Raw genomic sequence first — 14986 nt, 5'->3', positions numbered from 1 at the left:
TTTTTTTTTTTTTTGAGTAGGCTTCACACCCAGCATGGAGCCCAATTCATTGCCCAAACTCACGACCCTGAGATTAAGACCTGAGCTGAGATCAAGAGTCGGATGCTTAACCAACTGAGCCACCCAGGCGCCCCTAGCATCTGTTAACTTTTTGAGAAAAGCCAGAAAGTCAGAATTTCTCAATTCATAAAATCTCTCAATGTATAAACGATGGTTCAAATTTTGGGTAGGCCAAAGAAAACACAGCTGCAGGTCTGTGTCTTGAGGTCTTCGCTAACAATATGATCAGAAGGAACTGAGAAAATCTTGAGTCTTCAAGTTTACTGCTAGCTCTGAGGCTAGGGTTTCTCGTGTCTAGTCTTAGATCTCAAGCATCTGTTTGCTGTACAGAGGCAGCTGCCATTCTCCCTCTAATGATAGGTGATATTCATTGAGCGTTTCTTTTGTGCCAGGCACTATGTTGAGTAATTTATATGCATCTTTTTCATTCAAGCCTCAACAAAAATGTGTGAAGTGGTTGCTGTTAATTATTCCTATGTTAAAGAGAATGAAGCTCATAGAAGCAGTTGCCTAAGGTTACCAATCTTAGGAAGGTAATAGAGCAAGAACTCTAATCCAGGCCGTCTAATTTGGACCTCTGACTCACTCAATCTGAACTCCTAATCACCACATCACACTGTCTTCAGAGTCCTGGGACATTAGTAGCACTCACGTGTGGTCAGAGAAAAAGTGGGGTTGACAGAAGAGACAGAATGAGATTCTGGTTGATTTGGAGGGTGGAATGATAGATGCTTCTGAGAGGTTGGCTCACAGCTCTATCTTTTCCCTGTTCAGGAGAAAAATCATGCAGAATTAATGGACCACGAGGCATCACTTAGTAAGAATGCCCAAGAGGAGAAGCTGTCTTTACAGCAGGTGATCAGGGATATAACCCAGGTACTGGTAAGCCTTCTGTTTGTGGTAACTGGGCTATGGCTCACTCCTCCCCAGGCCTCCATGTCCTCTTAGTCATGCTTAGATATTCACTCTCTGAGGTACTTGGGCTTAGGGACTTTGGGTAACGAGTTCTCTGAATGTATTTGAAGACCGGCACCCTAAGGGGTAGCTAAGCATTCATGTGCTAGCACTGCCTGCTGGAACAGGCCCTCTTAGTGCCGGCTGCAGTTCTCAGGCCGGTGGCTAGATTCTGGTCTTTGTTACGTCGGTATCCCCTTTCTTCATTTCTTCATTTATTATTACCTCAGAAAGTGTTCTTGTTGCTAGTCCTAGGTTTGGGTGACCAAAGGTGAGGAGTTGGAGAAATCAATCCTTTTTGCTCTTAGATACCCTCCTCCCACCCCCCTGGGAGAGGAGCTGAGAAGGAAAACATCAGGTTGGCCCAGGCTGTAGTATCACATCTTCTTTGTGGACTCTAGGCCTTGGTCGGCAGGGTGGTGACTGTGCTGTGGTGGGTTTCAGGTCATGGTGGAAGAAGGGGATGGTATGACCCCAGGCTGTGGTCACGAGAGCTCCTTGGAGTTGGACCCTAGTGGCGACTCCTCCCAGTTTGATTCCCAGGACCCAGGCAAGGCTCTTACTCTCGTGCGTTCAGTGGTGACTCGAAGACGCCAGGCTGTGCAGGTGAGAGCCCCACCATTCCTCCTCAGCCATGGGAATGGATGTCTAAACTGATTTGTGCCCCAGGCACCCTCCTGGCCTGGACTGCCCCTTTCACTATGTTGACTAGTCATGAGGTGTTTGATCAATACCCCCAAAGTGCTCTTTAGAAGCTCTCAGTGTCTGCCCAGTTGTACTTGTGGGTAACGGGCACCATTTTCTGTGCATTTCACTTTGCACGCAACTTTCGTATAGCATTACACAAAGGTATGCAACTGGAGCCCTGGGACACCGTGGGTAAGTGTTCCCCAGCTCTGATGGTCCCCGCCACACTAAACTATCTCCATGACTGCCCCCACTCCCCCAATTCACATGTGAAGATGATGGACTCTGAGACTCTGGGAACCACAGAAGCCCAGTAATCTTTGATCCTCTGTCTTCTCGACTGACTAAAACTGGCCACATCTCTTTTTTCTTTTTTTTTTTTTTTTAATTTTTTTTTTTTTTAACGTTTATTTATTTTTGAGACAGAGGGAGACAGAGCATGAACGGGGAAGGAGCAGAGAGAGAGGGAGACACAGAATCGGAAGCAGGCTCCTGGCTCTGGGCCATCAGCCCAGAGCCCGACGCGGAGCTCGAACTCACGGACCGTGAGATCGTGACCTGAGCTGAAGTCGGACACTCAACCGACTGAGCCACCCAGGCGCCCCTCTTTTTTCTTTTTTTAAATGTGTATTTATTTTTGAGAGTGAGAGCAGGAGCAGAGGGGGGCGGAGAGAGGGAGACAGAAAATCCAAAGCTGACTCTGTACTGACAGCAGCGAGCTTGATGCGGGGCTCGAACTCATGAACCGTGAGATCGTGACCTGAGCCAACCGACTGAGCCACCCAGGCACCCCTTGACCAGCCAGATCTCTATTCTTAGCTTACCCCTGTACCATCCTCAGCCCCCTCGCCCAGCCCCACTCTCAGTCCCCTGACGCCCCTCCTTTGCTCTTTCCTCTTGCTCACCATCTCACTTCTGTTACTCTCCCTCCCCAGGACCTGAGGCAGCAGCTTTCTGGCTGTCAGGAAGCTGTGAGCTCCTTGCGGAGGCAGCATGATCAGTGGGAGGAGGAGGTCAAGGCCTTGAGACAGAGGCTGCAGAAACTCACCGGGGAACGTGACACTCTGGCAGGGCAGACCACGGACCTCCAGGGAGAGGTGGAGTCTCTCAGCAAGTAAGCAGAGGGCTGTTCATCCCGCCCCTCCCCCCGAAGTGACTCTGCGGTCACACAGTTCTGGGCTGTCTTGCTTTGTGTTCTGCTTATTCCTGCTCACTCAGTTTTGGATCTTTGTGATGACAAAAACAAACAAACAACAGTTTCCTGCCTAAAAGGAAAGATGAGAGGTTTTTTTTTATGTTTATTTATTTATTGTTGAGAGAGAGAGAGAGAGAGAGAATGTGAGTGAGGGAGGAGCAGAGAGAGAGGGAGACAAAGAATCCGAAGCAGGCTCCGCGCCATTAGCGCAAAGCCTGACGTGCGGCTCGAACCCACGAACCGTGATATCATGACCTGAGCCGAAGTCGGACGCTTAACCGACTGAGCCACCCAGGTGCCCTGGAAGATGAGGTTTTTAAAGGAAACAGACACCTCTGTCCTTTGACCCTGTGACGTCTGCTTCCGGGAAGGATTTGAGGTTCCAAGGTTTCTGCTCATCTCTGGACTCCATGTTCTAGGGAGCGAGAGCTCCTGCAGAAGACCAGGGAGGAGCTGCAGCAGCAGCTGGAGGTACTGGAGCAGGAGGCGTGGCGACTGCGAAGGACCAACATGGAGCTTCAGCTGCAGGGGGACTCTGCTCAGGGCGAGAAGGAGGAACAGCAGGAAGAGCTGCACCTGGCTGTCCGTGAAAGGAAGCGCCTGTGAGTGACCGGTCTCCTCCTTCCTAGGGCTTGATTTTCCCTTCGGTTCCACACCCTCCTCCACCCCACCCCCATCTCTTAGGAAGTGGAGTGAATCACAGCCTGGCGTGCAGTGGGCTCACATTAGCTTCCAGCTCCTTCTTTTGCAGAAAGATGAATACAGAAAGTTCACCCAGGCTTTTCTGAACACCCATAAGGGCTGCGGGGGATACAGAAGCAAATAAGACACAAGCACTGATCTCAAGCAGTTTGTGGTCTACTGGGGGAAAACAGACAAATAAATAGCAAACTGTGCATGAGGCCAGATGAAGTATGAATGAGATAGAGCTTCAGGCTGGGTCCTCTGGGAGCATGGGAGTGAGAGTTAACAATTGAAAGTTTCATGGAGGAGATGGTGGCCTTTGAGCTGGGCCTTGACATGTTTGATTGTGGAGAGTGGGAGAGGGGCAAAAGGGACAGATCAGCAAAGATGTTCAAGGTGGGCTGGGCTGGGTGAGGGGTAGGACTTCATTCTGGGAAGTCATGGGAAATGAGTTGGTCTAGGAAGGGAATTCCAGAGTCAAGAGACCAGCTAATCTGTAAATTCCCCTATATAACGTCATAGAGAAAGCAAGGACTTTCGAGCTGGCAAAAGTGTGGTTTAAATTGTGGTCCTGCCACTTGGGCAGATTACTTTATTTGTAAGATGGAGATGATAGTATTTACCTTGAAGGAACACAGGGAGATTAGAATGCTGTTTTGCAAAATGCTGGCATAGAGCCTGGCATGTGGTATGTCTTCAGTAACTGGTGCCAGTTACAGTATAGGTACAGTTACACTTTTGGCATATGTATCCCCCTCCTCTCCTGTGCCCTAGCTCCTTGCAGCCAGTAGGCATGAAAGGACTTCTGTAAGCGTCATGACTCGTGCAAGAAATGGTCTCCCCTGTATCAAGGAGGAGAAAAGACAACCCACAAAGATGATTATTTGTTTTTAAATTTAATTAGTGTGAATCGATAATACATTTATCAATATTTATAACGATCCGGGGGCGCCTGGGTGGCTCAGTTGGTTAAGCAGCCAACTTCAGCTCAGGTCATGATCTCACAGTCTGTAGGTTCAAGCTCCGCATCGGGCTCTGTGCTGACAGCTCAGAGCCTGGAGCCTGCTTTGGATTCTGTGTCTCCCTCTCTCTCTCTGCCTTTCCCCACTCATTCTTCTCTCTCTCTCTCTCTTTCAAAAATGAATAAACATTAAAAAAATTAAAAAAAATATTTATAACGATCTGAAAGTCAAAGCTACTTGAAAAGACAAACACAGGGGCGCCTGGGTGGCGCAGTCGGTTAAGCGTCCGACCTCAGCCAGGTCACGATCTCGCGGTCCGGGAGTTCGAGCCCTGCGTCGGGCTCTGGGCTGATGGCTCAGAGCCTGGAGCCTGTTTCCGATTCTGTGTCTCCCTCTCTCTCTGCCCCTCCCCCGTTCATGCTCTGTCTCTCTCTGTCCCAAAAATAAATAAACGTTGAAAAAAAAATTTTTTTAAAAAAAAAGACAAACACAGAGATACACCGCTCTGCTTCATCCATCCCATTTCCCTTCCTTCCCATTTAGATTGCTCTCTTGGGGTGCCTGGGTGGCTCAGTTGGTTAAGCATCCCCTTGATTTCACCTTAAGTCATGATCTCACGGTTTGTGGGTTAGAGCCCCACATCAGGCTCTGTGCTGGGCATGGTGTCTGCTTAAGATTCTCTCTCCCTCCCCCTGTGCCCCTTCTCCCCTCAAAAAAAAAAAAAAATTGCTTTCTCTTTATCTTTCCAGCTACTTTATGCAAATATATGTATATATTCTTATTTCTCCCAATTTCTTGCCTTTTTCACTGTATATGTCATGGAGGTCATATCAGTTTTTAGAGAGCTTCATTCTTTTGCTTGGCAAAGGTAATTACACTCCTGTTCCCTTCTGGGGTGTGACCACTCCCTGAGATGGCCCCCAGCCTCCTCTCTTTCCATTGTAGTCAGGAGATGCTGGCAGGCCTGGAAGCCAAACAGTCCGAATCACTCAGTGAGCTGATCACACTTCGGGAAGACTTGGAGTCCAGTCACCTGGAGAGGGAGCTGCTGAGGCAAGAGCAAACAGAAGTGACCGCGGCACTGGCCAGGGTACGTGGGCCTCCACCCCTCACTTGCTGGGTGGTGTGGGTGGCTTGGAAAGTTATGTTTTAGGCAAAGGCCATACGGCCTGCCTCATTCTTCACCCTTCAAGCCTCGACCCTTCATATTTCCTGCATCACTTACTAGTCTCTCCTTTTGGGTTCTGTCCCTCCCAGTGTACTCTACACTGGAGTTAGAATGCTTTTCAAAAGTATAAATCTGGTTACATCAGTCTCCTTCCTGTAACCATTCAGTGGCTTCCCAGCTGCTTGGTGCCACATTCAAAGCCCTTTGCCTTCTGGCTTCCTCCTCTGTCTATAACCTGTCCTAACTCCCCATATACCTGGACTCCTGCCACATCTTCAGTTTCGCCATGCATTTTCATGACTCTGCTGCTTCCCACATTCTCTTCACTTCCCACGGACTGCTTCTTTCCTCTCTCTCTCACCACAAACCGCTTCTCACCTCTCAATACCCAACTTAATCGCCAGCTCTCCTACCAAGCACTTTTGGCTCCCCCAACCTCAACGGATGCCTTTTTTTTTTTTGAGTTTCCAGAGCACTTTGTGCTGACATTGTGTATGAAGTCATCACAGCGATAGTTGTTTCTACATCCTGATGTCTGTGCCTCTGTACTATGAGCTCCTCTCACTTCTCAATGAATGAACAAAGGAGTGAATGAATGAAGGGAAAACTTGTTTCAAATGTAAGGGAAGGATTGGAGCGTTAACTGATCTCTGTACAAGGACGGCAGCAGTTGTTGGGGATGTGAGCTGTTCACCGTGGTGGGAAAACGTGAACACGGAAACCCTTTAACTCTCTTTGTTTTTAGGCAGAACGGTGTGTTGCGGAGCTGTCTAGTTCTGAGAACAGCCTGAAGGCAGAGGTCGCCGACCTTCGGGCTGCAGCTGCAAAGCTCAGTGCCTTAAATGAGGCTTTGGCCTTAGATAAAGTTGGACTGAACCAGCAGCTTCTCCAGGTGAGCACAGATTTCTCTGATCCACAGAGTAAGGGCTGGGCCCTGACAGAAGGCAAGCCAGTGACTGGTAAAGCTCATGCCCATGACAGGGAAGAGTCCTTAATGGATCAGTGCAAGATGGATCAGTTCCCAAATGTGGTCCTAAAATGAGCAAAAGGAGCATTGACGAAACAGAGGGCAGCAAAGACTATAAGGCCTGGGCTTAGCCGTTAAAAATAGTCTGCTCCCACACCTACAGCAGAACCACCTTTGGGCTGGAGGGTAAAATCTCCAGGGCTGGGAAGGACGCCTGTGTCCTCTGGAAGGAAGACTCAGTTTTTAATCCCATTGTGTGAGATAATAGCGATCTCGAGAAAAGGATCTGCTAAAGAGCCTACATCTCAAAGAGTGTGTTTCTTATAGGTTGCAAAGTTAACATGTCTCTTCACTGCTCCTATTCCCTTGAGCCCTAGAAATGTTCCAGATTCCCTTTATTCTGAATTCTTTAAGAGTAGAGTTTTGCCTTTTTAATCTCCATCCCCAGCATCAACCCATCTAGTACCTGGAAAACAGGCACCAGACCAAATGAATGCATAGTCCCCCTCTCTTACAAGCCCTCCTGTGTTTCTCCTATGAGTCATAGATTCATGTCTTACTTGGACTTCCGTCTTAGCACTTGGTCTATAAACTGTAACCATTTGTCTTTGATGCCTTTCCCCTTTTGACCAGTAGTTGGAACAGGAGAACCAATCTATGTGCAGCAGAATGGAAGCAGCTGAGCAGGCAAGAAGCACTTTGCAGTTGGGCCTGGCAGAAGCCGAGAGGAGTAGGGACGCCCTTCAGGAGAAGAACACTCACCTGGAGGTTCAGCTGCAGAAAGCAGAGGAGACTGGGGCCGAGCTGCGGGCAGATCTCAGGGGCATCCAGGAAGAGAAGGAAGAAATTCAAGAGAAATTAAGCGAGGTGAGAACACAAAACTGATACATCCCATTAAGATACCACACGTACTCAATGTAGAAAATGAAAACTCGACAGAAATGATTCAGGAAGTGAAAAGGTCTTACTTCCTAAAAGTGACCAGTGTTACTGGTTTCAGGTACATCTTCCCTTTTTTTTTTTTTTTTAACCTTTTATTTTTATTATTTTTGAGACAGAGAGAGACAGAGCATGAACAGGGGAGGGTGAGAGAGAGAGAGGGAGACATAGAATCTGAAACACGCTCCAGGCTCTGAGCTGTCAGTACAGAGCCCGATGCGGGGCTCGAACTCACAGACTGCAAGATCATGACCTGAGCCGAAGTCGGACGCTTAACCGACTGAGCCACCCAGGCACCCCATATCTTCCCTTTTTTTAAAACAATTCCCAGGGGTGCCTGGGTGGCTCAGTTGGTTAGGCGACTGACTTCGGCTCAGATAGTGATCTCACAGTTCGTGAGTTCAAGCCCCGTGTCAGGCTCTGTGCTGACAGCTCAGAGCCTGGAACCTACTTCAGATTCTGTGTCTTCCCTCTCTCTACCCCTCCCCTGCTCACACTCTGTGTCTCTTTGTCTCTCAATAATAAATAAACGTTAAAAAAGATTTTTTTTTAAACAATTCCCATAAGAATCCTTCAGATTCCTTACTACTTCACACTTTCCAATTTGAATTAGATGCCTTTTCCTGGATGCTCTAACAGTACCTCCTGCATGTTCCAGCCGCCACAGCCTTCTCACTGTATTATAATTATCTGTTTACAGTCTCCAGCATTAGACCAAAAGCTCCTTGAAGGCAAGGCTGTGTCTTAGTTGTTTTTATTCCTCCATCTTTTAGCACAATGTCCAGCACATAGCAGCGGCTCAGTAAATTTTTTCTGAACCAATGACACAGCTCAAAGATCATCTTTTGCCTCTACCAAACTTCTCACTGCCCTAAAATGATACAAATTTTCCTTCCCAGAATCCCTTTCTCAGAGACTGATTGTTTTCTTCCTGATGATATACATGTTTTAATTCTAAAGACTAAAAGCTCCTTAGAGGTAGTTCTCTTGCAGCCCTAACCCTGGGTCTTGCACAAAGGAGAACATGCTTCCTGGGCTGGGAGTTCTACAGGTTGATGAGGGAAGTAGATAAATGCCACTTACATGAGTGGGCAATGCTGGGTCCAGAGTCTCTGAAGGGCCAATGCCCCAACCTGGTGATAGCAGCCCCAGGGGATCCTGCCTCTGCCCTGTAATCTCCCGGATTTCTCCCTCTCAGGCTCACCATCAGCAGGAGGCAGCCTTCGCTCAGCTGGAGCAGCTGCATCAGGAGATGAAGCGACAGGACGAAGTGCTTGCTCGGGAAGTGCAGGAGAAGGAGGCCCTAGTACGGGAGAGAGCAGGCCTAGAGGTGCGGCTGCAGGCTGTGGAGCGAGACCGGCAGGACCTCTCTGAACAACTACTAGGGCTCAGGTAGGGCCCACACGCAGTTCAGCCAAGGACAGAGAGAGTTCTGCAAGGCAAGGAGTAGCCAACCTAAGCTCCCTGCCCAAAGTAAACGGGTCCTAAATGAGTTATGAATTTGTAATTGCCGCCTAATTTCTCTGGGTAGTCAGTACTTAGAATCCAACTCCTCTTAAGGAAGGTTAAGGGGCTGGATGGGTAAGAACTCTTCCTTATTCCTGAACCTGACAGCTCAGCCAAGGAGCAACTGGAGAGCAATCTCTTCGAGGCCCAACAACAAAATTCTCTGATAGAGGTCACCAAGGGACAGCTGGAGGTCCAGATTCAAACTGTCACTCGAGCCAAGGAAGTAATTCAAGGTGAGACCCCTCCTCTCCTCCCCTCCCCCCCCCCCCCCCCAGGCCCCGCAACTGGGATGGGGACTATTCATTCCATGGAGATCTTGAAAGCCTGGAAGCAAATGGGAAGCTCAGAGGTCCTCCTCCAGCCAGGCTCAGGGCTTCCCGGACGGAAGTTGTTTATGAGATCTGGGGAGAAGGGAGAGGGGAAGAGGGCAGAGGCCCAGCGAGAGATACCTGTCCCTGGCATCTTAGGGGAAGTGAGGTGCCTGAAGCTGGAACTGGACACTGAACGGAGCCGGGCAGAGCAGGAGCGGGAGAACGCAGCCAGACAGCTGGCCCAGGCTGAGCAAGAGGGGCACACTGCCCTGCAGCAGCAGAAGTCAGCCCATGAGGAGGAGGTGAACCGGCTCCAGGAGAAATGGGTAGGTCATGGATGTGGCTGGGGACAGGAGAGGCAGATGTGGCCTCCCTTCAGTGAGTGCTCCACCCATCGACTCTTGGGACAGATATTGCTGCTTATGAGAGTGAAATCTGAGCAGGACTAGCCTGGTCCCATGGTGTAAAATCCAGCTTCTAGCTAGTAATTGAGCAATATATGAAAAACACTAAGAACAATTCCTGACATGTATGTAGTAAGCTCTATATTTGTGTTAACTATTATTGTTGTTGTTTGAGTATGTACAGAGAATTAAACATGGATCCTGGGATTTAGGATTGTTATACTGGCCCCAGGATGTAAAGGGAGCAGAGGAATGCCTTGGACCCCTTCTTGTCTAATTCAGAACTGTATTTCTTTTATCTTTTAATTATATAACTTAGTCTATTTGCTTTTATTGTGACTATAGGTATATTTGGATTTATTTCTACTATCTGATGCTATTTTTCCTGCCTTTTTATATCTTTTGGGGCAGGGAGGTCACCTTTCTTAACTTCTTTTAGGGAGTTCAATTGGATGATTAAGCTGTATTCTTTTCTGGGTTCTTTTTCTCTCTCTACTACTTTGGGTGGTCTGTTCTCTATTTTTAAAAAAATTTTAGTTGTTTCCTTTAATATTTAAAAATACGTACTTAATAGGGGCGCCTGGGTGGGTCAGTCGGTTAAGCAGCTGACTTCGGCTTAGGTCATAATCTTGCGGTTCACGAATTCGAGCCCCACATCGGGCTCTGTGCTGACAGCTCAGAGCCTGGAGCCTGCTTCAGATTCTGTGTTTCTGTCTCTCTCTCTGCCTTCCCCCTGCTCATGTTCTCTCTCTTTGTCAAAAATAAATTAAAAAACAAAAACATTAAAAAATTTTAAAAAATACATACTTAATAAAATCATAAGTTAATCAGTATGTTTACCATTTTCCTGAATGACACAAGGACTGCATTCACTCCTCCCAACCTATGTACTGTTTTATTCAATGTGTTTTGTTTTAACTAGTTTGTTAACACCACAAATTATTTTGACTTGTTTTCAACCATGAATATTTGTTTAGATACACTGAAAAAATTACAAATGATTTTCACTCATCATCCCTTCTTGCATATCAGACATTCTATTTGGATTTATTTTCCTCCTTGAAAAAGAATTTCTTTGGTGAGGGTCTGTTGGTAATTAATTGTCTGAAAATATTTCTATTTTACTTTTATTCTTGAAAGATAGTTTCATTGGGTATAAAATTCTAGGATGATAGTTATTTTCTCTCAGCATATGCATTATTCTATTGTTTGTGTCAAGAAGACCCTGATTAGTTGTTTGTCAGACCTTCTTACTGTATTTTCCATGTATCTTGACTATTACATTTTCTACATTCATTTTTCTTTTTCTATACTGTATTGTAGATGATTTTTCAGATCTGTCTTCTACTCACTAACTCCCTTTCAGCTGTGTCTAATCTGCTATGTAGTCTATTCACCAAGTTTTATATTTCACTTATTAAATTTTTTTATTTCTAGACATTCTATTCAGTTTTTTTTTCAAATCTTCGTGGTCATATTTTAGTTTCTTTCCTTAATTTATATTTTCATCCTCTCTTTTATTCTTTAAACACATGAAACATATTTTTATGCTATTTAATAACACCAATAACTAAAGTCATTTCGGGCAGGGGCTCCTGAGTGACTCATTCAGTTAAGCGCCCGACTCCTGATTTCAGCTCAGGTCATGATCTCATGGTTAGTGGGATCAAGCTCCATCAAGTTCTGCACTGATAGTGCGGAGTCTTCTTGGGATTCTCTCTCTCTCTGCTCCTCTCCTGCTCATGCACTTGCTCTCTCTCAAAATTAAATAAAATAAATTAATTAAAAAAATTAAAAATAAAATAAAAATAAAATCTTTTCGAGCCTGAGTCTGTTACATGTTTTTTCCATTGGTTCTCACTCCTGTGTTTTATGATTCTTGACTCTGAGCTCACATTCTTTAGAAATTTTTCTGTGGGAATCCTTTTGGCCTAAGGCGGAAGAGTTTTTCTTCAGAGAATTTGCTTTTTCTTCTGTTAGGAATTTCCTAGCAGAAGACGAGGACACTGTTGTTATCCCCATTTTTATAGATGAGGAAACTGAGGCACAGAAATATGATAGAAATTAACTGAGGTCACTTGTACTAATAGTGTTGGATTAAAGGTTCTATCATCCCAGAACCATCTCAAAATAAAATTTTAAAATGAAGTGAAATAAAATTTCTGTTGAAAGTATTTGGGGTCACATTCAAGCCCTATGCCCACATGAAGACCAGGTTGTGGTTGACTTCTCAATGGAAATTTTTTTTTTTTAATCTTGTGTAAAAGTTGAAGCAAATAAATGTTCTTGCTATTTCCTTCTGTGGGATTTTTGTTTTGTTTTGTTTTCTCTCCCCCTACTTTCTGTCCCTTTCTCTTCCCCATTTCTCTCTTTCCTTCTCTCTCTCAAGTTTATCCTTCTACTGAGAGTACTATAGCCCAGGGATAGGCAAGGTTTTTTTGTAAAGGGCCACATATTAGGTTTTGTGGACCTTATGGTCTCTGTCGTGATTATTCACCTCTGCTATTGTAGTACAAAAGTAGCCAGAGATACCATGTAAACAAATGAGCATGTCTGTGTTCAAATAAAACTTTAAGTGTGAACACTGAAATTTTAATTTTACATAATTTTCACATGTCACAAAAATCTCTCTCTCTCTCTCTTTTTTTTTTTTTTTTTTCTGCTTTTCAACCATTAGAAGTATTAAAACCACTGTTAGTTCACAGGCCATACAACAACAGGAGGCTGGCCAGATTTTGCTCACATGCCATAGTTTATTGACCCCTGATTAGCCCTTTGGAGGTCCAGTTTTATGTGGGAGTCTTCTATTGGACTCCCCACCCCTGTCTTCTGTTTTCTTTTTCCCACATAGCCTTAAAATGAATTTCAGAGTTATTAGGTATAGCAGATACCTCCAGTGGAAAGCCAGTCTGTACTCATTTACCATTTATAAAGCACAAGTCTTGCTTTGATTTTGACTCCTGTGAAATTTTCATTATTTTCCTGCTGGCTCACTTATACATTAAAACATACACTGGGGCATCTGGATGACTCAGTCAGTTAAGTGTCTGACTCTTGGTTTCAACTCGGGTCATGATGTCATGGTTCCTGAGATCAAGCCCTGCATTGAGCTCTGTGCTGATGGCCAAGGCCTGCTTGGGATTCTCTCTCCCTCTCTCTCTGCCCTTTCCCTGTTTGCACTGTCTCTATCTCTCTCAAAATAAGTAAATAAACATTGAAAAAAACCCACAACATATATTTAATATTTTATCAGTATTTTTCCCATTTTGCAGCTGGAAGGTTCAGAAATCTTGTTTTTCAGGTCTCTGAAAATAGAAGTTGATTTGTGCTTTGTGTGTATTTGTGATTTGACTGTTATTACAAGGCAGACTTGTTGGCAAGATGGTGGCTAGAAGTTTGCTTGTTTTGAAATTATATGCCTAAAGTAAGTAATTTAATTATTTGTTGAACAGTGTCCAGAAGGCACTTTCCCCAGCAAGAATTAGGCATATCACCCCGGGAAAATCCTCTAAGTGAAAGATGCAATAAAGTTCCAAAATAATGAGTAACCACCTGACATAATCTAGGCTTCTCTGGAAGGATTGACCATCTCATGGCCATACCTGAGTCATGGGAGGGCGTGTTCCATTTTTTCCTTTCCTCGCATTCAGACAATCTCCCTGAATTCTGATCATCTGACTTTATGATCTCCCTACTGATTGAAAAGGTTGACTACTCTCATAACTCTTGGGGTCTGTTAGTTTGATTGATTGATTGATTGATTGATTGATTGATTGTAAGCTCTACACCTAATGTGGGGGGTTGAACTCACAACCCTGAGATCAAGAGTCACATGCTCTACCAACTGAGCCAGCCAGGCACCCCTGAGAGTCTGTTAGTTTTAACTATGACTGCCTTCTCCTGGAGTCCTAACAATTGGAAAAACTCTTAGAGGCTCTAGTCTTCATTCTTTCACCTAGTGCATGTACCCCCTTTAATTGTAGTGATAGTGGACACTCATCAACCACTTCCCCATGCCACATGCCTTGCTAAATGCTATTTACATTATTTCAGATAGCCTACCTACTACTAGCTAGTGAGGAAATTGAGATGTAGAGAAATCACTCAAGGTCACATGGCTAATAAGCAGTAGAACAGGAATTAACCATCTCTTAACCATTTATGCTGTGGTCATTCCTGCAGTATCCCTTTCATATGGTCACTTAGCTTCTGTTGTATTCCACCAATGGCTGCCCATTCATTTGGGCATGAATCTAGTTATTGAAAAATTATTCCTTATGTCAAGCCAAAATCTATTACGTGAAACAAATCACATCTTAGGTTTGCTTGAAATACCTCACCAACATGCTTGCTTTCCTCTAGACATGTTACACATTACTCATGACCCAATGTGCAGAATATTCTGATCCACAACCTAACTGGCAACCCTAGCCTGTTACTTCCTGGACATCATGGAATTGGCTCTTTTGGTAGCTATAACACACTTCTAATCAAATTGAGTGAATAGGCCAGTTTTTTGTTTTTTTTTAAACACTTACTACTATTAAAATTCATCTTTCTCATATTTTCACAGCTGGCTTTTTATTTTTTTTTAATTTTTTTTTCAACGTTTATTTATTTTTGGGACAGAGAGAGACAGAGCATGAACGGGGGAGGGGCAGAGAGAGAGGGAGACACAGAATCGGAAACAGGCTCCAGGCTCTGAGCCATCAGCCCAGAGCCCGACGCGGGGCTCGAACTCACGGACCGCAAGATCGTGACCTGGCTGAAGTCGGACGCTTAACCGACTGCGCCACCCAGGCGCCCCCACAGCTGGCTTTTTAAATCAGAGGGAATGATTTGATGTTCATAGCTGTTTGATAACTGTGGCATTATGGATTGCTATTCTTAGGCATCTTAACAGTCCAGCAGCTGAAATGTGATTCATTCGTGCAATGTTGAGTGTTTACTGTGTGGGGGGTGTTGAGGAGACAGTGGAGAGCAAAGTAGACATGGTTCTCCTTATGGAGCTTAAAACCTCAAAGGAGAAGACAAGTATTAAACAAGTTAATACGTAAGCGTGTAAGTTATTATGGAAGATCCATGAAGAATAAGAACTGGGTGTTATAAGAGCAACAGCAAGGGGGCAACAGCAAGAGCAATAGCA

General features: G+C 45.1%; 1 protein-coding gene across 9 annotated transcripts in view; it reads left to right on the top strand.

Annotated features, from left to right (window-relative positions):
* The window catches only part of CEP250 (centrosomal protein 250), a 52480-nt gene that overhangs the window by 15416 nt on the left and 22078 nt on the right, over positions 1–14986 (top strand). For 6 of the 9 annotated variants that reach the window (XM_045444821.1, XM_045444824.1, XM_045444825.1 and 3 more), the window contains 10 exons: positions 835–942; positions 1459–1620; positions 2637–2815; positions 3316–3498; positions 5488–5632; positions 6456–6602; positions 7314–7544; positions 8815–9008; positions 9231–9358; positions 9593–9762. In XM_045444821.1, coding sequence (XP_045300777.1) covers positions 835–942; positions 1459–1620; positions 2637–2815; positions 3316–3498; positions 5488–5632; positions 6456–6602; positions 7314–7544; positions 8815–9008; positions 9231–9358; positions 9593–9762 — 1647 coding nt within the window. The remainder of the gene's footprint in view (positions 1–834; positions 943–1458; positions 1621–2636; positions 2816–3315; positions 3499–5487; positions 5633–6455; positions 6603–7313; positions 7545–8814; positions 9009–9230; positions 9359–9592; positions 9763–14986) is intronic. The other 3 variants (XM_045444823.1, XM_045444826.1, XM_045444822.1) reach the window with 1 other exon arrangement.

The sequence above is a fragment of the Leopardus geoffroyi genome, chromosome A3 (genome assembly GCF_018350155.1).
Source record: "Leopardus geoffroyi isolate Oge1 chromosome A3, O.geoffroyi_Oge1_pat1.0, whole genome shotgun sequence".
Lineage (NCBI taxonomy): Eukaryota > Metazoa > Chordata > Mammalia > Carnivora > Felidae > Leopardus > Leopardus geoffroyi.
This window is presented reverse-complemented; position numbering and strand designations above follow the sequence as displayed.